This window comes from Bos taurus, chromosome 24 (genome assembly GCF_002263795.3).
Source record: "Bos taurus isolate L1 Dominette 01449 registration number 42190680 breed Hereford chromosome 24, ARS-UCD2.0, whole genome shotgun sequence".
NCBI classification, from domain to species: Eukaryota; Metazoa; Chordata; class Mammalia; order Artiodactyla; family Bovidae; genus Bos; species Bos taurus.
The window spans coordinates 58,286,724-58,314,552 of NC_037351.1; the positions used below are offsets into that span (position 1 = coordinate 58,286,724).

The 27,829-nt window shown below is 43.9% G+C and overlaps 1 protein-coding gene and 1 long non-coding RNA gene across 2 annotated transcripts; one reads left to right on the forward strand and one right to left on the reverse strand.

Annotated features, from left to right (window-relative positions):
* Positions 1–5,729: 5,729 nt before the first annotated feature.
* On the reverse strand, positions 5,730–24,770 carry LMAN1 (lectin, mannose binding 1). The gene is given in 13 exon segments (NM_001098943.2): positions 5,730–5,914; positions 6,208–6,329; positions 7,982–8,135; positions 11,112–11,182; positions 11,313–11,506; positions 13,108–13,240; positions 13,652–13,710; positions 15,311–15,434; positions 18,596–18,695; positions 19,660–19,721; positions 20,789–20,896; positions 20,979–21,133; positions 24,504–24,770. Coding segments are annotated over 13 exon segments (1,557 nt in total). The 5' UTR covers positions 24,742–24,770; the 3' UTR covers positions 5,730–5,877.
* A 74-nt stretch (positions 24,771–24,844) lies between these two features.
* LOC132343800 (uncharacterized) lies at positions 24,845–27,112 on the forward strand. Its single transcript, XR_009492769.1, has 2 exons — positions 24,845–25,219; positions 25,778–27,112. It is a non-coding gene; the product is annotated as an uncharacterized lncRNA (long non-coding RNA).
* Positions 27,113–27,829: the final 717 nt, after the last annotated feature.

Consider the following 27,829-nt stretch of genomic DNA (forward strand, 5'->3'; position numbering starts at 1 on the left):
ATGAGGACAACATCCTGTTGAGAACTGAGTCCCATGAGATGCAAAACCTAAAATGCTTTATTTAGCAAAAATAATCCTTTGATCCATCATTTTATCCCACTGGACTCTCAGGACTATGTAAGGATTTGTGTTTTGGTTTGCTTGAATCCTATGCTGTTTCAGCGGTTACTGGGTCCTGGACACAAATACCCAACCAGGGCAAGTGTGAAGGGCAAGCCAGAGGGTCTTTCACTTGCACCTGGAAGATCAGCCTAGCTTGTTCCTGCACTGAAAGGTTACACTTCTGCATGGAAACAATGTGCTGGACTTGCAAAGCTCTGACCCAGAAGGTAAGAACATGGGTAAGTCAGGTCATCGGTGGGGACTGGGTATTTTCCTTTTCCCTAGTAGCTTACATAGTAGAGAATCAGCCTGCATTGCAGGACACCCAGGTTCCTTCTCTGGGTCAAGATTCCCTGGAGAAGGGAATGGCTACCCACTCCAGTATTCTTGCCTGAATTTCATGGACAGAGGAAGCTGGTGGGCTGCACTCCATGGGGTTGCAGAGTCGGATACCACTGAGTGACTAACACTTTCACACTTTTTTCCTCTTAAACGCAGTCACTTCCTGGGTGCCGTGTTTAAACTCACTAGTGTATTTGGAGAAAACTTTCAACAGTGTTTGGTTAATAGCAGATTCTCATCGGCTGTGGTTTCCTCCAGGTCAAGGGAGGAATTTGAGCATGGCTAAGACTTTAATCTACCTTAGTATCTTTCTAATTAAAGCACTCCAAGAGCCGGTGGGGAGGAGGGGAGAGATACAGCCTATTTGTAAGCTATGCTTATTGTTTTATCCACAGGCATGAGCCGTTTCAGGAAATAGATGACTCTCCCTCAGACTGTGCACAACCATATATACTGGATCTTTGCCTAAAATGCTTGTTTTATGTATTTTAAGATGTTCTTCATTTTACTAACCTAAAATGTTGCTAAAATGGTCTGTTTCAAAAATTAACATTTAGGGTGAAGTAAGAAACTTTTCTTGGTGTTCGATTGAGAATGTGCTTTCATACTTAATTCCACTTCCACTTTTAAGATGTGTTGCTTGGGACGTAATACATTCAAGCCATGACTCCTAAATTATTATTTATAATAAACTGCTTTTCATCTCCATTGAGGAGACTTACTAGTAAAGTATTACAGAACTTTATACAAAGGAAAAGCCATAATCTGTTTCTGTTGTTTCTCCTTATTTCTGAAAGAAAAGGACAATCTCTAAAAGCAAAACAATAAAGATAAAAATCTATAAGTTATTCTGTTAAATTATTCGCTTTATTATAAGACGATTACAATTGCATTTTACTAGGAATTAGGAGATCTGAACAGTGAGGGTCTCGGTTCTGAACTCCAAAGCCAGTCTGTGAAGCTGCTCCTCCCTGAGCAGTGCTTTCTGTGTGTGTGAAGAGGGGGGGGATGGTGCTGGGCATCACAGAAACTCCGGGGTGATGACCACACCAGGGTGACAAGCGAACACTCCCTGGGACTGCTTATGAAATCAGACCTTTCACTGCCTTCCCATAAGGTAATTCCATTGAAAAGAGCACCGTGTCTTTAAAACTTTTTATTCAGTTTATTCCAATGGCCTTTCTACTTGGCCACCCAGTGGAATCTTCCAGAAAGGGAAAATAAACACCCCAGGTGAAAAGGGAAAACTAGCTGTTAACCTTCCAAAGCCTCCTCATCGTTCTGAATAAAACCCTACATCTTTACAATGGCACGTCCCCAGTGCCCAACAGTGTCTAGCTCCCACCACCCCGCCCCAGGCAGGCTCACTGCCTAGGTTTTGGTTTCCTCTGATTTCTTTCAAAGCTACGTAGTTTCTTTTTTTTAGTTAATTTTTTAAAATTGAAGGATAACTGCTTTACAAATTGTGTTGGTTTCTGCCAAACATCAACATGAACTCAAACCCATCTAGTTTCTTTTACGCTGAAAGTGAAAGTCGCTCAGTCGTGTCTGACTCTTTGCGACCCCATGGACTCCCTCCCCATGGGATTCAGGTCAGAATACTGGAGTGGGTAACCTTTCCCTTCTCCAGGGGATATTCCCAACCCAGGGATCAAACCCAGGTCTCCCACATTGCAGGTGGATGCTGTACCAGCTGAGCCGCCAGGGAAGCCCTTTTCTCTAAGGGCCATTACCTCAGTTTCCATTTTCTGAAACCACTTATAAAGACCACCTTTTACAAGCTGCCAACCCTGAGAGAGTATTATGAGGAAAACGAAAGCCATCTTTAGGAAGTGGCAAAGCCAAGATTTTAAACCCAGATTTGTCTGACACTAAAGCTCTACTCTTTCTTTTTTCATAGTTCAGAATTGGAATTACTTGGTTAAATGTTACTTACCAAAAAGAAGAAGAGATTTTTTAAAAAGACTCCCATTAGTAATGACTAAAAGTTCCAGCCACACTTTTACCAGTATTTGGTTACTGAAGATAAAAATATCAAATGTACTGTTTTAATATTTTGCATTTTTCATTACCAGCAAGGATAAGCATTTATCCGTAGTACTTTTTAATTCTCTTTTTATGCTTCCGTGTATCGACTCTGCAGGTGGTGCCACCTAGGGCAGAACGCAAAGCACAGGACACATGAAATACCATCACAGATCAGGGCCTTCTTGGGAAATAACCTACTTGGGAAATAACTGATTATCTGAGACCAATGAAGGAAAAAGTTAAGTTTACTAAAATATTTCTTTATTTGAATAAGGTCAATGTCATCTTTTGAATTCCAGCTAGCATCAAATTAACAATCAGGAAAAAAAAACACACGACGAAATGTCACCTAACTGAATTTAACAATGGATAGAAAACCCTTTTAAATGTTAAAAGAATATATTAAACAGGCAACATACAGATCTAAAAAGTTGCAAGTGGTGATTTTACATTAGATCTTATAAATAAAAAAATCCCCAGTATAATCATTTGTTCACTATCTCCCTGCAATGAGCACATGGACAGGAAAAAGATAATCACATCTTAATATTCACAACTGTCATTTACGTTCTTTACAAAGACTGTGTCCCTGCGATGCAGCGGGTCAGGCAATCCCTTATTCAAGTAATTTTTGTTTTCCCCAAGTTATCAAAAAGTACAACTGTCTGAGAGAAAATGTCACAAAAACCACAATCAGGAAAAGCAAACGCTCTAGCAGGCAGACGCGAAGATGGGGGTTTCCATGGCTCGACCATGATCTGAAGATGATTTGTAAGAGCCGTCAACCAAAGTACCGCGAGCCACAGGCGGCAACCTGGGTTTAGTTTGTAGCTGCTGATAAACCAAGCGTTTCGGTGAAAAGAACGTTAAGTAATAAGTTCTAAGTATAAAGAATCAGTGCACATTTGCTAATGTCGCTGACGATGAAAATGTTACGTTAGCTTTCAGCTCAGCTGTAAAACTACACAAACCCGTGTTTCTTTCACCCCTCCTCGTCTCAGTGGTTGTTAAACAGTAGTGCGCTCAGAGTCACCTGCCGAAAACGATTCTCTGCAGCTCCCACTGCGGAGATCTGATGCAGGTGGTGGGGAATGGCGCTCCGGCATCTGCGTTCTTCACAAGCGCTCCAGGACTCAGAGGGCTCACAGACCTCACTCTGAGAAACACTGATGTCTCTTTACTATGTGACAGAATACCGTGCCCTCACAGTGAAAGTTCAGGCCGAATAAAACATTCAAACACTCAGAACGCAAAAGGCAGATTAAATAAGAGTATTAACCATCATACAATTGCATTTCTTTTTTAAAGTGGCAGAAGCACAAAGATTTACAGTAAAATTGTAAAATCGACTTTGTTTTAATCCAAGGCACCTGTAAAATACTTGCTGGTGTGAGAAAAGTTAAAATTCAATTCTATAAAACAGTACAGAAATGAGAGAATCCTGGCAGTGATTGATTTTCCCACATAGCAAACACCTTTTTTTAAAAAACAGAAATGAACTACTTGAAGTCAGTGACTTTGAGGAAAACAAACCAAATTTCCAACAATAATAACTTGTATGAACCGTCTTACTGAGTGATTTTTTTTTTTTTTAGCAAATTAAATTAGTAAGAAAGAAAGAAAGATTCACGCGTATGCTCTTTTGTCCTAGCTGTCTTCACTTGCATTAGAAATGATCGCAACAATTCCTCTTGAAATTTAGCCTGGAAAATGTACACTGCATAGATCTAATATTCCTTTAAGTTCAGGCACACGTGGCTCTGGATTTTTATAATACTGGATATTCTGCAGCTTTTTCATCTCAAGAGGATTTCCAAGTCTCACAGTCTACAACTGAAACATTCTTTTGAAAGTATTAATTTTTTTTCATGGAATAAGAGTAAATTCTGTCATGATGATGTCTCTGAAATATGAATTTCAACATGTTAACACTACAAGAAAAAAAAAAACCTGTGGAGCAGTTCTATGTTGAAGTGGTCCTAAGTGTGTGAGTCATCAATAGAATATTCTTGTTCAGTGTTCTGGGATAAATGCTTTGTAAAAAGCAATGCTAGGACTGTCTGCATATGCAGTACTCGTTAGCTACTGCTCTAATGCAGACTTCTTCAGAGTCTCTGTATGGGTTTTAGGCAGGCAGTCCAATCAGCAAATAACAACTCAGAGCAAATTTCTGAAAGCAGTGAAGAATTAAACAGCACTATTTTCAGTGCTATGACAAACGAAAGGCATCATTTTAGCTAGCTAGACAAGGGAATGTAAGAGTATTTTGAAGTCTACATCAGCTATGAAAACTAAATTAAATGTCATTTACAGACAGTCTCTATAATACCTAGAACTATGTACAGACTACAGCAACTCCTTCCAGCCTGACAATTCAAGGTTACGCTTACTAACGCGTGCTTCACAATACCCCTAGTTCTGGCATTAAAACAAAGAAATCAGAAGTAATAACACTATTTTTCAGATTTTGCTTTCAGAAACTTTAACACTGCTGCTGCTCCTGCCTTCTCGCGACTAACACGCAGTGCCACCGCCGCCGCGCTGCGTGGGGCGACTCAGCCTGAAGGCAGGGGCAGGTGCTGTGGCCTTCAAGTGTCCTCAGCACGCGCCATCCGAGGTGGGTTTAGAGATACGGAGGCAGACTGAGTTTTGTAATTTTGAACTGACTCCACTGGAACACAGACATTCAAGAATATGAGCAATCATGAAATGAACACCTCACCAGGTAAAAGACCCATAAAAACCATCATCAGAGGAATGTTCCCACCTAAATGGTTTTTCAGGCAAAGAGCAGCTCTTAATTCTCCCCCCAAATTTCCTTTAAAAGTGAAATATATCACTGATGATCAGAAGGGGAAAAAATGCTTTAATAAACATTCTGAATCCTATTACCCAGATCCTAACACTCAGACAAAATATTTTTTGATTTCAAAGGGAGCTGTATTAGATTTAAGGACTGCAGCACTGAGTCTTGGAACAGGAAATTCTGGCCTCTTAAAAAAAAGACTTTGGTTACAAAATAAACATGATGGGTAGCTCTCAGACCTCATACTTTGGGGGCAGGAGGGCGAGGGCATTTATGCTAAAGACAGAAATCTCCAACACTAGAGACTTACGGGCTACTTTCATAGATGGGGGTTCCCCCTTTCTGTTTTTTAACCCTCTGATTTACCAATATTCTGTGCAGTGGCTGTATTCTACTGGCCAGAAATTCACTGAAATTTAAATAGATTTATGTACTATGCACAAATTTACATGTGGTTGTCTTTAAGGTTTATTCTTAAGTCAATGTTTAAACAGTTATTTTATACAAAATAATTTAGACTAAAAAGCAATTTAAATACTTAAATTCCCTCAAAAAGACATTTTGTACATACATACATGATGTACACATGAAAATGGTGGTCAAAAGAATTTTTTGGCAGCTGCTTCTTGCTGAGTCCTAAGGAAAAAGAGAAAAAAAAAAAACACCTGTGAAGTTCTGTACACTTTACAGTGGAATGAAACAGTACTGCTTAAAATTAAAAATATCTTTTCAAGTGTGAAATACATGAAGATACACATGTCCTACACATGCACACCCACGCGAACGGAAATATTCTAGACATAACATTCGCTTTGTATGATCCTAATTTTATAGGTATTCAAAGTTCCATTACAGATAATAGATAACTTATTGAATATTTCAAATTAAACAAATACAGAAAAATGTTGGATCAAATTTCAGACACTTACCTATACATGATATAACCGATAAATAACACCGTCTGTACCACGACGAATATAACGAAGTGCACTGTAGATAAACACGATGGGAATGGTGGTAGTTCTGGGCACTTCGGTCTTTCGTTTGATGGCTATGAGGAAAAAGAAATTCTATTGTAATAGGTCAAACCACTATTTCAGAAAAGGAAATAAATGTGAAATCTTTATAAAACTCTTGGTATAAACTCTAATACTTTCATGTATTCACCCCATAAACATCTTCTTCATTTTCACAACCAAACTTTCTGAAAGAGCAGGTGACAGGGGAGGCCTCCCCTCTCGCGCCCTCTGTCACTGACCTCCCGCCGTCCGGCTCCTCCCCCATCTCAGTGACCATGAGGTCAGTGTCCCTGGGGGTCATGGAGCCCACCCCAGGACACCCCCGTCATCCCGGCTGCAGTGACTACCCACGGCAGCCCTGTCACCGACCTCCCGCCGTCCGGCTCCTCCCCCATCTCAGTGACCATGAGGTCAGTGTCCCCGGGGGTCACGGAGCCCACCCCAGGACACCCCCGTCATCCCGGCTGCAGTGACTACCCACGGCAGCCCCACTGCTGTCGGGGGGCTTCAAGTTCAGACAACTGAGCACGGCTGCCCAATAGAGAACGGGCCTTTCTCAGCTCTCATCCACCCCGACCTCCTAACGTTCAACATCACTGATTAGTTTTTCGGGAAAACATTTCTTTTTCCATTTACACGATTATTCCTTCTATTATACCCAAGTATCAAAAATTAAAATCGGGGGACAAAGATTTCATCAAGGTAACCAGACAAAACGGCTTCTAAGATTAGTTGTTCTCAACACGTTCACACCTGCAGGACACGGCTCTGCACAGGGTACGTATCACCCACAGCATTAGCCTGGCCGTTGCAACAAAAGTGGAAGCTGGGGGGAAATAACCTCAAACGGAATTTAGGAGTAGATGACAATGCTCTGGGTGGGAGGTAAAATGGTCAATGAGAAAACGACTGAACCATGTTTAAAAAACTGGAAGGGGAAGAGGCAAATGCTATAAGCGTTTGTGGATTTCACAAGGGTTTTCAAATCCAGTCAATAAGAAAAAATGTAAAAGTTCCAGAGGCCTGTTTCCTAATATTGTCTCTGATGCATGTTAAACTTCAAAAATATGCTACCTATCTTTAATATTTACTGCCTCTCTCCAAAAACGTAGGTGGCACTTACACTAAAGAAAAGAAAAGAAAAAACCCTAAAAAAGCAAAGAAAACAAAACAAAACTGAAAAAAATGAACCAAGTAAAACAGGGAAGTAGCTGGAGAAAGGAAAAACCTTGCCTAAAAACAGCTGCTATAAGTCAGCCAGTTTCAGATCTGTGCTTCCTGAACAGCCTGGAGAGACATGAAATATTCAGTGCCTGTCTGTCTCACCAACAGGTGTGTCAAGAAACACCTACCGTCTTCAAAGCTGTCTAAGGGTATCGTTACTGAAAACCAGAGACATGTTTTTTAAAAGAGAACTTGTAGAAAGAAAAAAGTCTGAGGTTGTGATGACCCCAGTAACTGGAACAGCAAATTTATCTTTTTAAACAATTCTATTCAGTAGGTGATGGAAGTGTGATGCGGAACACGTAGACATCTGGGTCATAATGGAGTCATTCTACCCCGAATATTAAAAGTGAGCACTGGCATCAGTTTAAAAGTTAAAATATTTTGAGTAGCATGTGTTTGTCCTCGCTAAAAGCAGACCGCGGTAACTAGTCACAGGCGAGCAGGAAGGAGAGCCGACCATGCTTCGCTGTGCTAAGCTGTCGATGTCTCGCTTCACGATGTGCAGGTGCTCCTTGATGTCGTTGAAGTGCTGGGTGGTCTCGTACACGCCCGCCGCCGGCCCAGGGTGCGCGATGCCACTCACCAGTCTGACAGTTTCACTCATGGAGTTCCTGAGACAGAAAGTCACTTTAGACAGCAGAATCACTAGCAGGATGTCACAGACGTCAAAGGGGTAGATACATTTCTACACTCAATGCAACAGATCATTTAAAAACAAAACAAAACAAGTATTTTAAAAAACTGTCCTCAAAATTGGAAAATAACTTCTAAAAACTACATTATTATGCCTTCATCTTTTACTAAAGGCTGTCTAAGCACAGAGAATACTAAATAATTTGTGTTAAAACCAATCCTACAAATGCAAGTGAAGAGGAACTAAAAGCGCCTCCTGAAGGTGGAAGAGGAGAGTGAAAACGCTCAACATTTAAAACTAAGACGACGGCATCCGGTCCCGTCACTTCATGGAAAACAGAAGGGGAAGCGGAAACAATGACAGACTTTTATTTTCTTGGGCTTCAAAATCACTGCAGATGGTGACTGCAAGCATGAAATTAAAAGACACTTGCTCCTTGGAAGGAAAGCTATGACCAACCGAGACAGTGTATTAAAAAGGAGAGACATTACTTTGCCGACAAAGGTGAGTATAGTCAAAGCTATGATTTTTCCGGCAGTCATGTACAAATGTAAGAGTTGGACCAAAAAGAAGGCTGAGCACTGAAGAATTTGAACTGTGGTATGGGAGAAGACTCTTGAGAGTCTCCTGGACAGAAAGGAGATCAAACCAGTCCATCCTAAAGGAAATCAACCCTGAATATTCACTGCAAGGACTGATGCTGAAGCTGAAACATCAGTACTTTGGCCACGTGATGTGAAGAGCTGACTCATTGTCAAAGACTCTGATACTGGGAAAGATTGAAGGCGGGAGGAGGAGGGGACGACAGAGGATGAGATGGTTGGATAGCCTCACCAACTCGACCGACATGAGTTTGAGTAAACTGTACATGAGCTTCAAATACTATAAGACGAGAGGCAAAAGGAGCTTTATATAAATCCATCAGTAAGTGTGTTTCTTACAGGGACATGGTTTAATAATTTGCAGTCACTTTATATGTACTTTGTGCACACGCTAAAACTGAGCCAGTAAGTAAATACGCTGCAGATAAGAGCCAGGTCACTCCTCGCTGGACAAAGAACGCTCAAGCAGAGAAAGCAGGGAGGCTAAAATCAGCCCTGCAGTGTTTGGTTCAGTCCAACCAAAATCCAAAGTATCTGGATAATCTCGTGGTTTCTTAATACAAAAGGGAGTGTAAGGGATACAAATATACTCAAAGTATCTATCCCCAAATATATATTTATTAACCACCAAGGGAAACTGGGAAGAAACTACAATATCCAAACGACCACAGCCAACATCCCCAGGAGCAAGACATCAACACCATGGACGTGATGCACTGCTGCATCCTTGTTAGAAGTGCAGAACTTCCATCCGACCACGAGAAGTATCAGACAAACCCAAATCGAGGAACCAAACGGTCCAATGAACTGATCAATGCTCTTGGAAACTGCCATGGTCATAAAAGACAAGGAGAGATAAACTATTTCAGACTGCAGAGGTCAAAAGAGAAATAACTAAATGCAACATGCAATCCTGGACAGGATCTTCGAATGAAAAGGCGTTGGTAGAAAACTGGTGAAATCTGAGTAGGATCGTTAGTTCAGTTAGTAGAACTGAACCAACGTCAACTTCTTTATTCTGACAATCGTACTGTGGCTACACACACGATAACATCAGGAAGTTAAGTGAGGGATACACGGGATCTATATGACGGATGTATGTCCCTTATTTTCCACAATGCCTAAGATTAGATCAAAACATTTTAAAAAATGTTATACTGATCTGGTTTCTATTTCTAAAATAATTTAACTCTTCATTTAGCATCGTACATGTTTCAATCATGAGTTCAAAAAACTTGAAGATTTTTCAAAACTACCAAACAGTACAACTGAAAGAAATACAAATTTGCAGTTAGCTTTAATTTCTAGGTGTTAAATGCTATCACCCTCTGCTTAACCTCGTTCAGTTGCATTTTCCAGTCCGGAAGAACTCACCTTAACACTCTAGTCTGCCAAGGGTTGTACTGGTTGGGACAGTTCTCTAACGTGTTAGCTTATGACACGTGGCATGCTGGCTGTTGTTCTGCTTCAGGCATTGAATGCTGTTAATCATCTAAGTGAATCCTTTTAAAAACCCTACCATTCAGTGTTACAAGGACACGGTCTCTCTCACAGTACAATACAGAGTGAAAAAGAGGCACTCACCGTAACATACTTCCTTCAGAATGGCTTCATTCCGTCACAAAGGAGTCCCTGCATCAGGTATGCTTGTCTTACAGCCCTATGATATTCCTGCATCAGGTATGCTTGTCTTACAGCCCTATGATATTCCTGCATCAGGTATGCTTGTCTTACAGCCCTATGATATTCCTGCATCAGGTATGCTTGTCTTACAGCCCTATGATATTCCTGCATCAGGTATGCTTGTCTTACAGCCCCATGATACTACGCCCCTTATTCCTCTAGTTATTTTCCACAGCACTGTTACGTATTACCTACATTCTTTTTATATTTTGTTGTTTAGTTGCTAAGTCCTGTCCGCCTCTTTTGTGACCCCAAGGACTGTAGCCCGCCAGGCTCCTCTGTCCATGGGATTCTCCAGGCAAGAAGACTGCAGTGGGTTGCCATTTCCTTCTCCAGGGGATCTTCCCGACCCAGGGATCAAACCTGTGTCTCCTGCACTGGCAGGCAGATTCTTTACCACTGAGCCACCTGGGAAGTTCTTCTTATTTTACAAATGCACAAATGCTGTCAAACAACTAACATTTCCCCCTCCCTTAAAAATGCTAAAGCTTTCTCTTCTAGCTGGGAACAATGAAAAAATTTGGACCTACCCTATTTAGAAATAACCCAGAATGTGATTCTTACCCATGGAGGAATCTTGCAGTAGTGACATGCCTTCATGTCTAGAGGAGCCACGAGTTTAGGATAAAGGTGTCACATGTACTCAGACGGGACTTTTGTGTACTTACTTCAGTTCGTTTACTTGTCTCAGAATCTCATGCTGAGTGTTCACAACAGTATCCAGTTCTTGTTGAAAGGTCTGGAGGAAAAACAAAAGATGACCAGCCAGCCCGAGAGTCCCCACTCCACAGAGCACACCGCCTAACACCCAGACATGGCTCCTGCTTCCTTCCCTGCCGCAGGCACATCCACGGACCTCGCAAGCTCACCTGCCCCTGCTGCCCTGGGGCTCCAGCTCCTCTCTTAGAGATCTCCTCTGTCAGGGAAGAGACGTATCTTCTCTGTTCATCGAGAATCATATCTAACTGTCGGTTCAGCTGCTTGATTTCAAGGTGAATACGATTCTGTCCTTCGAAGACCTGTCTCAGCTCACGGTCTCCCACACTCTCAAACATTTCATCCGCTGAAAAGGTGATCACAGATCACAAGGCATTGTTAGACTCACCCACACATATGTGGCTTTCGAATTCCTGTAAGTGACCAAAGCACCAACCTCCACTAAACGAAGGCCATCGCCAACACCGTGGCATGATCCTTCCAGTGTTACAAACGTGCATGCAATTGATTCAGTCGTGATTCAACTACTAATTGTTTTCGTCATCTCTGGTGGCTGAATATTTATAACTTAGGTCTGAATTTGTTCAGCTAAAAATTATTTTCTCTTTTAAATAGACTGTGTGATTCTATTTACAGAACCAATCTATTTACAGGCTGGCAGAACGAATCTAATTTTTTAATAGGAATCAGCATAGTGGCTGTCTCTGTGGGAAGGGGGCTGACTTGATCTGGGGCAATAAAAACATTCTATACAATCATCTGAGTGATGGTTAAAATTTGTCACAATTTATCAAACTATTCTCTTAAAATCTGTGCATTTTACTCACATAAAAGACTAAGAAACAGAGTTGAAAGCAGTTTTACTTTTCCTTTTATTTCTAACCACACTGAATTCAGATACTTTTATTCAAACACTTACTACAATAAGCTTCAGGATATACTTACAAATCATATGTGATGTTTAAAACAAATCCAAGGAAAAAATAAAATTTATTTTTCATTTTATCATTAAATCTGAATAACACTGTTAATCATTTAGATTAACACACTACTTAGTTCAAAAGCCAGCCCCAGGCTTTATCAAGTGTGTGTGCTCAGTCACTAAGCCATGATGGACTCTTTCTGACCCTGTGAACTGCAGCCCACCAGGCTCCTTTGTCGATAGGATTTACCAGACAAGAAGACTAGAGCGGGTTGCCATTTCCTGCTCCAGGGGATCTTCCCCACCCAGGGATCAAACTCGAATCTCCTGCACTGGCAGGCAGATTCTTTACTGCTAAGCCATCAGGGAAGCCCTTATTACACACAGCCTTGATCATCTGTGCTGATGGGGACCTGAGATCATAAAAGTTAGCAGATCACAGAGTCATTCTACTTGGCCTTATCTTGTTCGTGACATGGAGCCCATATAAGTTCTCAGTTACACTAGCTTAAACTAGTATTTCAAAATTTTCAACCTTTAATGCCCAGAATTCTGTCTGAGTAATAAGAGGAGATAATCACTTCACATTACTCTCCCAAGTCTCGACAGTTTTCAAGTACTAGCTTTGTTATCAACTAAGGTAAGTGTGTGCCACTAAAAAGGAAACAAACCAACCCTGGACAATTCCATTCAACAAGCATGTATGAGTCTCAACTGCTACCCCAGCACGGCTGCCGTCTGGGGGCGCAGGGACACAGGGTGCATGTGGGGAGCCTGTGGCCCAAGGGCTCCCTGTTCGTCCCGTCACCCAGCACTCCCAGCTGCCCGCTTCTCTAACTGACACTCTTCCGGGTAAAAGCATCTATCTCCAAGCCCTTTAGAGACTGAAGACTGGTTTAAAAATCATTTCCAGGAAGTACTTGGAGTGTGACAGATAAGTGGCAAAGGTAAGAGGAATGAAGCGCTGGGGACTCAAAAGGGCCGCGACCATCGCTGCACCAGAGGACAGCCCGGCTCCAACTTACTAGGGTGCCCTTGAAGGTCGGGGTGGTCCTTCTGGAATTCCTCTTTTTTTTTGTCCAGCTCTTGTTGAAAGTGCTCAAATTCCTCCTGGTACTTTTCTTTCTCTTTTTCAGAAATTTCTTTATCAACTGTAGGCTTATGTGGAGTTTAAGAATAGATCATTAAAAAAAAAAAATTAGTAAGAAAGTAATAAGCCTCGATATATGTTCCTTTTTCTCATATTAACTACTCCACCACTAGCTGAAAAGTTAATGTATTCTTGCTATTAATATTATGACAAAAAATAACAATAGCCACTACCATTTACTGAGTGCTTGCCAGAAGTGCGCTGCCTTTAATGCTTACAACGTCAAGGTGGCCAGCACAAGCGTCTCAGTTTTACTAGTGAAGGAAAGGCATGAATGGACGTTGAACAACTTGAAGAGGCCGTAACAGCGATCATTAGGAGACAAGATCTGAACCTGACTTAATCTTCTCAAGTTTTCAGCTATGAGGCAACACCAGTAAATTACAAATAAGCTTTCTGAGAAAAATAAGTATACTCACTGGCTCCTTCCCAGGCTCAGTCAATTGGAAAGTCAGAAAAGAAAGAACATCATGGTCGTCTACAAATTAAAGAAAAAAAACAAACTGAAAAAGTTCCATAGTTGATCATTTTTATGGTTGTGGATTTATAGACATCTCTTACTTTAGAATACTGAAAATTAGCTCTAATTTCATAAAGGCAATGGTGCTTTGTGAACTCAGCGACAAAAGTTCATCTGAAAGGCTTACATTAGAACTAAACAAGAATTTACTTTCTTAAATCCTAAACCAGAACACTCAGCTGCATTTAACGTGTTATGGATGATTAATACCTGATAAAGGGAAGACCAAACAGACAAGTGTCAAAACAAGCGGAGACTCTTCTCCCGGCACCGAGACCCTCCTTCATCCTTCCACAAAGCTCCGTCACGGACTGCGTCCCAGTCACATGAGCCAGAAGCCTGTCCTCCAGGTATTTCCTGTTCCCATCTGTTTCTGAGCCTTTCTTACACTCGCCACCCTAGCCTTACTTTCCTGTTTTAAACCCGACAGCGCTCTGTCCTGGCTTACTGGGAGCCCCGATTTACCCGTGTCGTCCTGGTGTCACTAACAGCACCCCCTTCACTGCCAAAGCATTTCAATTAGGTAATACAGCTACTCCTCCGTACTTCTTTTGTCTGTTTCCCTCATACAGCACATACTAGCAATTTTACTTAACCTGAACTCGTTCGTTTCAAGCTGGCTGAGCTAAAAACAGCCAAGAGATCAAACTCCTTAGTGTGGAACTATCATACTCATCCTGGCTAGCCTCACACCCACAAACCAGACACGGCTCTCAACTGCGGCGATCTCTTTGCTTTCTGCTACTTTTACGGAGCTCTAGATACATAGCCAGATTAAAGAGAAAACTGAAACACCACAGGGTGCTTGCTTTCTGCTACTTTTACGGAGATCTAGATACATAGCCAGATTAAAGAGAAAACTGAAACACCACAGGGTTAGGTAACGTTAGGAGAAGTCAGGCAGTGTTAATAGAGCACTGGACCCAAGGGGACAGAAACCCAGACCAACTCCTGCCTGGGTCTGATTTATTGGCCACGTGATCTTTAGAAAGCCCTTTAATCCAAGATTTGGCAAAGCCACCTAAAAATAGAGTAAATATGATCTAGCCTCTCTGTCTCCCTCCCGGTGCTGTTGAAATGAAAAATTCACATATTTGGAAATAATAAGACTATTACACAGTACAAACACAAGATGCTATTAACATCCATCAATAAATTCATTTATCACCACATATGAAAAAGATATGATGAGTACATCTTTAAAGTTCAGTCTCCAGTGATATTTCCTCAGGCTATAAATTCATTTACATGTGCTGTGACAACTCTCAGAGTCCTAAAACACTCGGCAATCAACCTTTTAAATATGTCTCCTTCACTATAAAATACCGCACCCAGACTGGTACTCTGATGGACATAATCGTGTGTAGACCCCAGCCAACTGTAAGCCTACAGGATGAGCAGCCCCAAGAGACCAAAGGCCTGGCCCCACTGATCATGGGAAGGTTGTAACTTGTCTCAAAAGGTTAAAAGTAAACAAAGCTACCCATTTCCAAAGTATAGGATTCCTAGTAAGAATCAGTTCATAACCTCTGAATGTTAGAAGACGGCGAGGCTTTACCTGCAAGACCTCCAGTGGCAGCAGATATTCCAAAATGCCCCTGGGCGGGGATGATCATATTTTCCACTTTGGCGCAAAATTCATAATCATTTTTATCTGGTGTGAAGCCGTTATTGATCATTACCTAGAAAGACACACTGCGCGTTAGAGCTTTTACAAAGACCTTGTAAAATGAATCTCATGCAGTCGGTTTACGGCGATTTGATCTTTGTACCTGGTCTAATAACTGTCAAAGGGCCATCAGCTTCAAATTGTAACGCTGTATACCTTAAACTTCTACAGTGTTGCATGTGAATTACATTTCAATAAAATTGGAAGAAAAAATAAGCACTAGAGAAAAAAAAACACTTAAAGAGTTTCAGAAAGGCAGATCATCACGGAAAGAAACCTTGAACTAGTAGAAGGAGCATGCCTCTGCCAGGTAGAGGACGGGGGCGTGTCACAGCAAGCGACAGCAGATGAGGGCTGGGACCACCAAGCCACAGCGGTGTCCCAGCAAGGCTCTCTCAAATGGATTCTTCCAAACGCTGGCTCCACAGACATTCACAGACGCTAGGTGGAAAGAGCACCCCATGGTCCAGTGAGCCTAAAGAATGAGCGGCTTAACAGAGGCTTCTTTATTCCAGGACTTCCTAGAATCTTGACTCTGCTTGTATGCACAGTCCTACCAATCTCATCTGACTATGGAACTCTTCTGCGGGTATTTATGTTGCAGGATTATTATTGTTTCGGGAACTGCTGGCAGGGCTGACGGCCTCTGTGTCGGGCTGTACAGGCGGCCTCCCTGGGATCTGTGGACTCAAGTGTGGGTCTGCACTTGCCAGGGCTGGGGGGCTGGTGCGCGTGACCAGTGGTGTCCCCAGTGAGACTGTGCAGTCTGCACAATGTGTAACAAGCCCGTGGAACGCAATCTAACTTAGTCATAGCAGGCTGGACACTTGCCTCTATTCTGAGGTCTCCAAATCAGTTTGGAATTTAAGACTGAGCCAGTACCAAGTTTCCCAAATGACTGTCTTCTTCTGAGTTTACACAAAGGCGTACAAGGCTAGCTCATGATTTAGGGAAAAGAAAAATGTAAGCAAGCTATCCTTTACTTATAAGTATTGCATGACCAGATAGATACTGACGGCATCTGTAGAAAAGCAAAGCACGATGGTAGCAGTGACCTTAGGTATTCTAACTGCCTGCTGGGTATCGTCCACCTAAATATCACCTCAAACTCAATTCGTCTACATGGCTCAGACAGTAAAGAATCTGCCTGCAGTGCAGGAGACCTGGGGTTTGATCCCTGGGTCGGGAAGATCCCCTGGAGAAGGGAATGGCTACCCACTCCAGTACTCTTGCCTGGAGAATTCCAAGGACAGAGGAGCCTGGCGGGCTACAGTCCATGGGGTCACAGAGAGTCCAACATGACTGAACAAATGCGTGACTAACACTCTCACTTTCTTCTTTCCTGTTCACTGCAGCTTCTTTACAACGGACTAGATACAGAAGCAACCGAAACACTCAACAGACGAATGGGTAAAGATGTGGTACGTGTGAATCATACCAGAGAATACCGCGCAGCCATAAGAAAGAATGAAATCTTGCCACCTGCCACACCATGGATGGGCCTAGAGGGCGTCATGCAGGTAAACCAGACACAGACGACGACTTATGATTCACAGAACAAAACAGAAACAGAGCTACAGACGCACAGAACAAACAGGCGGCTGCCAGAGCGGAGGGGACTGGGGAGGAGAGGAACAGGGCAGGAGATTAAGAGGCAGAGCCTCTAGTTGCCAAACAGTCACAGGTGTGAGACATAGCGGGGAGACAGCCAGGATCACCAGGCCCCTGCGTACTGCGCCAGGCAACCAGGCTTCCCTCGGCCACCATTCTGAAATGTACAGAAAGGCGAACCACTGCGCTGTATACCAGAGGCTGACACAGTGTTTGTTGTAGGTCAATTTTACCCGAAAAACAAACTCACTCACAGCGTTGGATTTTCGGAAACCAGAGGCAGGGGGTGGGGGTGGAGAACTGGACCAAGACAGTCAAAAAAGATCACCTCCCAGTTATAAGACAAATGTGCACTAAGGGTGCGATGTGCAACACGGAAGCACGGTGAACAGGCTGACGTCGCACCTCACAGCGGTCAGAGGGGGAATACGAAGCAGTCAGCGCAAAGACTCTTCTGACACTACTACTTAATTTTTTTTAACACGTGCAGTTTTATCTCAGTTTGGAAATCATGCACGAAATAGGATCTAATAAAAAATTTTAACGTAACAAAAAAATGAACACTCTCAGGCTGAACCCTTCCAGGAAAACATTTTTTTCTATTGTGCTTCATTTTCTATCTGCATGAGACGATGGATGTTCACTGAACTTATTGCACCCATCGGTTCGTGGTGTTTGAGTCAAATCATGCTGCACACTCCAAATTCCTACCATGCTGTGTGTCAATTCCATCTCAACGAAACTGGGAGGAAAAAAGGGAGAAACCGCACGTAAAGGACCAAGTCACACAGATGCAGCCCTCTAAGAGTCAGTCTCAACCTTCCCGCTTCTTGTTTCTCTCACGAACACCATTAGAAGACCACCGCTGCCTCGGTCATCGTCCTGAACTGGAACCCGCTCACTCCACTCTCCTGCTCCTTACAGGATACACTACACCAGGCGGCTGAGGCTCACTACTGCCAAGCTTCCTACCTCACCTTCCACGGCTCCTCTCTCCCCCAGCCATACCAACCACTGGCCTTTCTCCAATCTTTCAACAGTTCTGAGGCCCGTGTCCTCGGCCTGGAATCTGCACCCGATCTGGGAGGCTTCTCCTCCTCCTTCAGGGTGCAGCTCAACTGAGAAACTACTGCTGACCTTTACCTCCCTCCTGGCAGAGTTATAGGCTTCTGGCCTCTGGGTCCCTAATGGTATCCGTGTTGTAGCATTTATCACGCAGCATGGTGTTACCTACGGTTGCCTCCATGAGACACGCTCTTTGCAGACAATGGCCTTTGTCTCACTCCCGTTCTCGAGGCGCACAGCAGCACGCCTGAACATTCACTCACTATATGCAAACCTACCATCAAGTCTGACAGCACACCATGCGTGCCAACACGAGACACGAGAACCACGTCGTGAAGCCACTTCTGTTCTCACAGAGCAGCGCTGATGAGGATGTGAATACGCAGTTAGATGCACTGAGTCTCCACCAGAACGAGGAGCACGCTAGAGTACGAAGAGTACAGAAGAGACACGTTGGAGCGCTGCTCACCGGACTGCCTCTAAGAGCTGGTCACTTACCGTCAATGTTTTCTGGTAATACGTAATCTTTGCCCGGACAGGATAGGGTTTATTACGGAAGTCCCTCTGGCAACTTGATAAAGCTTGATTAGCACCATCACTATAGCGTGAGGGAAAGGAAGACAAGAAATTTAGGGAAGTTTCTTGGTATTTTAAAAACTCACTATTTAAAACAATTAATTTCCAGAAAGACCAAAACCCATATCAAGTTATGACAAAGTTTGGGATATCTGACACTATCTATGCAGAAGACACCAAGTTCACACGTGAGTTCTCCCTGCGACTCGGGTCAGGAGTCTGGACGAGGAGTCGATGTTAGCATGGCTGCCGGCAAGGGGACAGTGATTCTCTTCCTCAGCAGAGTCAGAGTCACATACGGAGCTTTAAAAAAATGCAGGCTCCTCAACTCTGCCCTCAATCAGCTGAAGCAGAATCACCAGGGAGAGGCCTTGGACCTCTAGTTCAAATCGCTCAACAGGTGGTCATGAGGAATTACCAGAGTTAAACATCATTAAGGCAGGAAAGTAATTTTTCTTGCATTTTACAGACTGGCTGAAAGGTAATTCCCCCACAACCATGTGAAAATTAAAAATGTACATGCCCAATTCACACACATTATAAATACACTAAACTCTCAGAAGCTTTGTAACCCACTGAAAATTTTTCAATACAGCAATACCAGGACTGAACAAAGAGGCATAAATTGCTTAGTCATTAGGTTGGTTAAGGCTCCAAACTTTATTTTTTAAAGATCCCTTTGAATAAAGATGAAAAAACATGGCTATTGCATCACTGAGAGCCAGGAATGTTTCATAAATCTTTGAAGGTATTATACAATTTCAGGTTAACGACAACACATTTTTATGTTTGAAATCGAGGTGGTCCACAGAAGGAACTTTACAACAAAATCAAAGTAAAATAAGACCTTCCCATTAAGTTACAAAAAACACCTCAAGAAAAAATAACCTTTTTCATTTAGAAAATGTTCAGATTTGAAACAAAATATTTTATAAGGTTTCCAAAAGGAAACTAAAAATTGGAATACTGTAAAAAAATACACTTACTTTTGATGGTCATAATGGATTTGTCCATTGTTGCCTATAATCACTATTGCAGGATTATTTTTCTAAAAATAAGGAGAATGTATTTGTTTTAAAGCCTTAAATTAAAGAAGTATAGACTATTTTGGGTGTGCTGTAAGCTCTCTAACACCTCTAAAATCCTAGGATACTGTGAGCATGGAACTAGTGTGGGATTTAAGGGAACTTAGTAACAGGAGAGTTAACGCGGCCCCAGCACCGGAGGAGTTCCTTGTTAAGGCTCTCCTTTAAACGGCTACTAATGGCCTCTGGTAGCCAACACGCCAGCAGCAGAAACAATGACCACGGTCTTCGGGCTGCTAAGGCGCAAGTTAATGTTCCAGTTCATAGGTGCATTTTGTCCTTGACTGTGTTAGAGCAATCAGGCTGATCAAAAACAGTGACTGCTGCTGCTGCTGCTGCTGCTAAGTCGCTTCAGTCGTGTCCGACTCTGTGCGACCCCACAGACGGCAGCCCACCAGGCTCCCCTGTCCCCGGGATTCTCCAGGCAAGAACACTGGAGTGGGTTGCCATTTCCTTCTCCAATGCATGAAAGTGAGAAGTGAAAGTGAAGTCGCTCAGTCGTGTCCAACTCTCAGCGACCCCATAGACTGCAGCCTACCAGGCTCCTCCATCCATGGGATTTTCCAGGCAAGAGTGCTGGAGTGGGGTGCCATTGCCTTCTCCAAAAAACAGTGATTACCATGTATAAAAAGGTATCAGTAAGCGAGCTAACAGTGGCAATGCACACGCTTTCACAAAAAAGCACTAACAGTCTGAAACACTGCTGGCCTTACCGCCTACGTCTCAACTACCCAGGCTGATCCTCAAAACTATTAAGCATAAACAGGGGCCTGGGGAGGTGGGTCCTGAAAAGTTCTCAGACTTAAGGTTCCGTTGTTACCTCAAGTTGGAATAAGAAAAATCATGAACTTCTATCTTTCCATTTATAAATTCCCAGCTACATAAAGATTCATCATCACGCTTAAAATATAGTTTAGGGAGTCCTCTACTACAAAGCTGACCAAAGTGTCAAATAAACTATATTGTTCACAGACTAACTTTGTTAGCAAATACATTTAAAGTGGGTTAACAGTCCTGAAAACAACCATACCTTTCCATCATTGTCAAAAGAATCAAAAAATATTCCAACACCATTCCACATATCAGCTGATCCAAACACAGGCCCCTCCAAGCCTTGATTCTCCGTATACCAAACTGCCTGTAAATATGTAACAGGGAACCTTTAGAGACTAGCAGTATATGGCACTGTGTAAATTTCCAAGTTACAGAAATTCCCATACCAGGCCATCCGCTCCAATGCGACTTCTTCCAGTCACTCGAAACGTCACCTCCAGTTCCCAGTTCTCAAAGGCTGCTTTTGTCTTTGTCCACACTGATCCTCTTTGGCTTTTTAAAGATGGTGCTATTCGGATTTGATCCGAACTTGGAATAGCATCTAGAATAGCAATCAGGGAAGAAAAGCTTTCAGTTATAATTCGATAAAACTCAATGAATCATCAACAAACTGTTATATATACCTAAAGAGATCTAACTTTAATTCAGTTGCCTGTAGAGTAATTTTATTAGGGAAAAATTCCATGATGACAATTTCAACTTTTAAATTTTAGGGGTTTTTTAATACTCCTCTATCTTTGAAAAGTGTGATATCTCTGCAAAAAACAAACAAATAAACCTTAAAGCTGCAACTAACCACTAAAAATTCAAGGGGTAGGAGGGAAGAAATTATAGCTTGAAAGGCAAATCAACTATTTGATTCTTATGATAATCTTTTTCAAATAACTCAGAAATGTGTATATTTTCTTTTCTAAAACTTTGGTGTATTTTTACCAGTGTACAAACGTTAGAAAGCTCCAACAGTGTGAAAAGAACATACCACTAGGAATCAAGAGACCTATTCCTAGTCTCACTTCAGCTGTGTGCCTTTGAGCAAAGAATTCTCTTCCTCTCGGGCTCACCATATATTCACTGTAAATGAAGGGGCTGGGCTCAATCATTTATATACACCCCAAAAGTTACATGCAAAATTCTGAGCATGTATGCTTTGTTCTGGAGAGACGGTCAACTGAATTTCCAGTCAACAGACAGTTCTTCAGCATCAGGAGATTTTCAGCGAGAACAGAGACCCCCAACACAATGGTCTCTATCTCTATCCACTTACTAGCTGTTTGCTCATAGGCAAGTTACTCCATTTCTCTAACTTTACAGGCATGTAAGTGCTTATACAAGTGCATATAAATATTTCAATAAATGTTAGCTATTCCTATTACTGGACTGTGCTCAGTCATTCAGTTGTGTCTCTTTGCTACCCCATGGACTATAGCCCACCAGGCTCCTCGGTCCATGGAATTTTCCAGGCAAGAATACTGGAGTGGGTTGCCATTTTCTACTCCGGGGGATCTTCTCCATTCAGGGATCAAACACATGTCTCTTGCATCTCCTGCACTGGCAGGTGGATTCTTTACCACTGCGTCACCTTATTGGACTAGGTAATTATTAAAGCACCTATCAGTCTAACTCTGGACAATTGGAGCACACCTTCTCGGATATTAACCAGTTCTGACGTTCTAACATCCACGCTGGGACATAACCGTACTGTCTCTTTACAGGTAGGAAAGCTGACAGGAAAGACAAGCTGAGACCCTTTGAAAGTTTAGCCGCCATCTGCCACCATCACCTGCAGAACGTAAAGGTCTGGGCAGTCCTCTTGGAAGCGGCACCGGACAGAGAACCAGAAGAGCCGGATTTGAGTCCTACCCGACCGACATTAGCTACATAACCTTTGCCAAGAAGTTTTACACTTCTGAATATTAGGTTTTTCACCTATGAAACAGCCAGCACCTGCCTGACCTACTAGGGATCTAATCAGAGCATGAAGAAGGTGAAAGAGCTCTTGGAGCTTGAAAGGCTGATGACCTGCTGTTATCATTTTTGCCCTTATGGACCCGAGGATATGTACTGACAGTGCAAAGGACATTAGAGTTAAGAAAGAGGGACACCACAGATTTGGTCTTAATTTGGGGATGATGTAAGGGGGATTTGTTAGGATTAAATAAATTAAATCTTAACTTTCTCTACTGAAAAAAATGTTTCAAATAATGGATCTCAGGGCAAAATGAAAAGGGAAAAAATGATCAATGGAGTTAAGGAAAGCTGTCAGATGGCAAAAATTACAGTGATAATGAAAGCAAGAGATACCCAGAGCGGTGATTCCCAGAGTCAACAGAAAAGTCACTGCTAAAATTCTAAACTCCTTATTTCAAATTCAATCTACTCATACAACTTTCATTCGCCCAGGTACGCTGCGTGACACTTCTGTAGCAGAAAAGCTTAGTTGGTTATAGGTTCTGTAAAGAAAGTCAATGTAACTAATTTAAGCAGTTGATTAACATTCCTAATTGGCTGATGTATGTGGTGTGAGTGCAAGAAAAAGCGAGAACAAGAAGACGATGGAGAAATGCAGAAGTGAAAAACGTCAACACGTTTATCACCACTACTGAAAAACTCAGCATCATTTCAAGAAGAACAAAAATCCCCCACACTTGTGTTTGGGACGCCTGCGCCAGCTCCGTGTTACTAAGAACAAGGCTACCTTGATAAGAAATGCCCAGCGATAGGCTTTTGAGAAGCGGGTACACAGTAAACGTCTGCGGAGTAACAGAATAATTGCACTCTCCTCGACATACTTAATGACTTGGTCATTAAGCCTAATTGAAATTTCTACCTTTTAATTACACATTAATTTCAAGGAAATAGCTCTTCCTAAAAGTGTGCTTTGTAAAGCAGCGATTACTTTCTAGAAATGAAACATCTTGTTTCAAGCCCTGGACAATCTAAAAGAATGTATACAAACCTTACATGAATGACTGCTCACGACACTCAAAGATCGAATTCAAAGTGCCAGTGCTTCTCACCCCATAGAAAGGCATTTGCCACTCGTTTCAAAGGTTGCATCTGATGGTCACTGAGCAGTTTACAGACGCCAGCTGCCACGTTTTAGGCAGCCGTGACACATCAGCACTCTCACAGATAGGTTTTCTCTCACGTACGTAAGCAGGGAGCAAGGCTCTCTTAGCACGGACGGGGCTTAACAGTGCCACATACACAAAATGAATAAAACACTGAGCACAGGTTATTTCAATCACGCACTCAAAAAAAAAAAGTAAAAATGCAACAGCTGTACACGGTGCTAGTTTTTAGACTCAAGTTCTCAATCAATACCTCGCATCCCTTCTTCTTATGAAGCAACAAGCCTAACTATAAGTGACATATGTGTTAATACAACAGAAAAGATCAAAGACCACAGGACGTCCCTGAGAAAGGCAAATTTAAGAGAAGCATGTCCTCTGACATGAAGACTCCGAGATGGCTCTAAAGCCAACACGGGCCATCCCTGCAGCCGTCAGGGGACACCGGACACTCAAGTGGAGTATCAACCGCGGCCGACCCCGTGGGGGAGCAGGGGAGGGCCGAGGGGCGGCGGGGGCGCAGGTCCAGGCTGGGGCCGATCGGGGCGGGGGGACAGGGGCGCGGGACGTCTCCCAGGAGCCGCGGCGCTGGGGTGAAACGCGACGCCTCGAAGCGAGCTCAAGTGAGCGCAGGAAGAAAGGAAGAGCCCGAGACCGAACACAACGAGCGGGGGGCATCGGAAGGGAGCGCGGCAGGAGGGTGAGGAGGGGAGGGGAGGGGGGAGGGGGTGCGGACGGGGGCCCGCGGATTGGGGCTGACCCACGCGCCCGGGGCGCGGAGGGAGCGGAGGGGCCCCAGCCGGCCGCCCGCCCTCCCGGCTCACTGCCCGCCCCGCTTACTGCCCGCGTGGGCCCAGAAGGGCACGCTCCCGTCGCTCTGCACCAGGTGCGGCCCCTTGAAGCTGTACTTGTACTCGAAGCGGCGGTGCGGCGGAGCGGACGGGATGTCCGTGGCGCCCGCCGCCCCGGGGCTGCCTCCCGGGCCGTCGCCGCCCGCGGAACGGCAGACACACAGCAGCAGAGCGCAGAGCAACGGCCGCATAGCGGCCCGGGGACCCCGCCGCCTGGACCCCGCCATCTTGGACTCTGGGAGACGGCGGCCGGCGCGAGCGGGCGGGGCGGGCGCCGCGGACGGCCAACAGGGCGCTCGCTGATTGGCGGAGCCCCGGGGGCAAGGGTGAGCCCCGCCCCGCCTCCGCGATCCGGGAGTCCGCCGGACGCCGAGCATCGGTGGGCGGGGCCGTGGGGCGGGGGCGGGGCTAAGGGAGGGTGCAGGGCCACAGGGAGGGGGCGGGCCCACAGGGAAGGGCGGGGCCGCGGGAGGCGGCGGGACCAGAGGTAAGGTGCAGGTCCGCGGGATGGGGAGGGGCCACGAGGAGGGGGCGGGACCACGGGAAGGGGCGGGACTACGGGAGGGCGGGGCCGGGCGGCGAGGTCCGAGCACAAGCTTCTGGTCTTCTAGGGCGGGAAAGGGACGCCAGCAGTTTCTTACCGCGTGCCGTGCAGGGTTGTAGGTGCAGACCCGAAGCCTACCTGTGAGACTCTGCCTCCTGCCGGTAGGATTCTGGAGCCCTGACACCTGTGGAACCTACAGCATCAATCCCCCCGCTCCGTCCCCCCCCCCCCCCCCCCCCCCGGCCATACTAACAGCGTTAGTTAGGAGAAAGGCCTTCCTTTTGATGTGACACCAATTGCACAGCTCCTGGTGTTCAGCACGTGAACTTCGCAGAAACAGGTCTTTCCGGCAGCAAGGCATAATCGCGAGTATTACTGGTCCTAACCCACTGAGCTCCACCAGCCCGTGTTAGGGCATATCAAACCGGCAACCAGCAATCCACGGGCCTGGAGAGACCTAGGATCTTTTGGTTGGTGTTGATTCAGGCCTCAATTTATCGCTCATCCTTTACCTTTCTCAAAATCTAATTCCATAAGCTTTCCAAATTTTGAAACCGTAGCAATAATGCATTCAAATAAAACCGAGTGTATAATAGGAGGGATTACGAGCTGCGAAGGGAGGGAGCCACATAAACCGGACATTTGAGATAGTATTGGTCTTTATGAGTCAACAAGTAAGTTCTGCATTTTAAAGGAGAATCTTGGGTCTTCCCTGGTAGCTCAGTGGTAACGAATCCGCGTGCAAATGCAGGACACGCAGGTTCGATCCCTGCTCTGTGAAAACTGCACATTCTGCAGAAAAACTAAGCCCCTACACCGGAACTACTGAGCCTGAGCGGGTGCCCTGCGGCCCAGGAGGAAGAGCAGCCGCCATCCAAGCCAGTGCAGCACGACTAGAGAGGCGCTCCTGCTGATCGCAACTAGAGAGAAGCCCCTGCAGCAAGGAAGACCCGGCGCAGTCAAACATAAATACATAAAAATAAAGGGGAGCCTTCTTTTCCTTATCTCGAAAAAATATTGTCAAGATACTGACGATCATCCAGAGTTTTGTTTTTCATAAATGTGTCTTAATGAATTTTTTAAAAATCTGAACAAGCAGTATGATTTTTTGTTTGTTTGTTTTTCTCCATCTAAACAACAGACATTTATTTCTCAGTTGTGGAGGCTGGGGATTCCAAGGTCAAGGTGCTTCTGATTCGGGTCTGAGGGCACCTGCTTCCTGGTTCATGGAAGGTGAGAATAAGCAGTAGGATTTAAATAGTTTATTTCATGAGCTCTAAATGTGGCCTGTGAGCACCACCGGGCCCTTGGAACTACATGACCACAGTATTTTATCTTTCATTGACCTTCCAACTTACCTGCAGATTCATGGCCCATTCTTATTAAATCTCTTTTGCTCAATCAAATCAAATCTTTAAGTTGAGTATGAACTTACAGTTCTCCACTCTTCAGTTTCCAGATGTAACTAAAGGAAAGTACATTCTCACTACCACCTCAGCAACCGCCAGAACAAACACTACCTGTCTGTATAGTATGTGTGGGTCATTGCGCCAGGCTCTCCAGGCTTTTCAGTTCATAGATTAATCATTTTATCTTCAATCCGTTCGTCTCTGTGGGAACAAACTCTATGTCTTTCATAAAGAATCAATCAGTATTTGTTAAAGAAACGTTGATGTTACTCTTTATGGCAAAGCCTTGAGGAATACTTGCTATATGCCAGAAATTGCACTGAGGGGTCTGTACATATTATTTATTTTATTTAAAAATGTTTGTTGAAGTACAGTTATGTACAATAGTATATAAGTTGCAGGTGTACAATAGAGTGATTCACAATTTTTAAAGATTAGGCTTCATTTATAGTTGTTGTAAGTATATAACTGAATATATAAGTATTGATTATATTCCTGTGTTAAACAATACATCATTGTAGCTTATCTTATATAGCATGTTAGCTTATTGAAATATTTGTTTCTCCAGCCTGCTGGGTATCAATGAGAGGTAGGTAGAAATATTTAAGGAAGGAGTCACTTACCAAATAAAAAGTTACAACCTCATGTGATAAAGGCTCTGCTTTTCCGTTTTTGTCCTTCTTTCTGCCTGAAACATGTGTGCAGTGTGGGGGCAGCAGCCATCTTGTGGCCGCTAAGAATGATGCCCAGGGAGTTAGAGGTGCCCTGTCTTTAACAATTTTCATGAGCCCCTCTGGCAGGAGATGTCTGCCTGTTTCCAGTCTTCTATCTTCAGAGAAAAGATTCCCTCCTTTAAGCCGCTGTTTCCGGTTTTGTTACCTGCAGTCCTGCTAACACAGTGCACGTGCATTGAGAGCTACTGTGTATCAGGCGCCGCTCTGGGTGGTAAGCGTGGCTGCAGCCGTGTGCTGTCCTCAGTGCTGTCTGTCTCTCTGCGACCCCACGGACTGAAGCCCACCAGGCTCCTCCGTCTCTAGGATTTTCCAGGCAAGAATACTGGAGTGGGTTGCCATTTTCTCCTCCAGGAGAGCTTCCCGATCCAGGGTTCAAACCCATGGCCCCTATGTCTCCTGCACTGGCGGGCAGATTCTTTACCGTCTGAGCCGCCTGGGAATTAACCCAGCGTTTTCATTTACTCTCCTCTACCTGTTTCATGTCTAAGAAACAGTTCTCTTTTTCAGCTTCAGTAACTATCTTCCCTGAAATAACATATTGGACATCTTAAAAGCTCTTCTCCAAATTTTCATCAATTGTAAATCAGTGATGACAAAGGCTTTGGAGTCAACCAGCTAGGGGTGACTG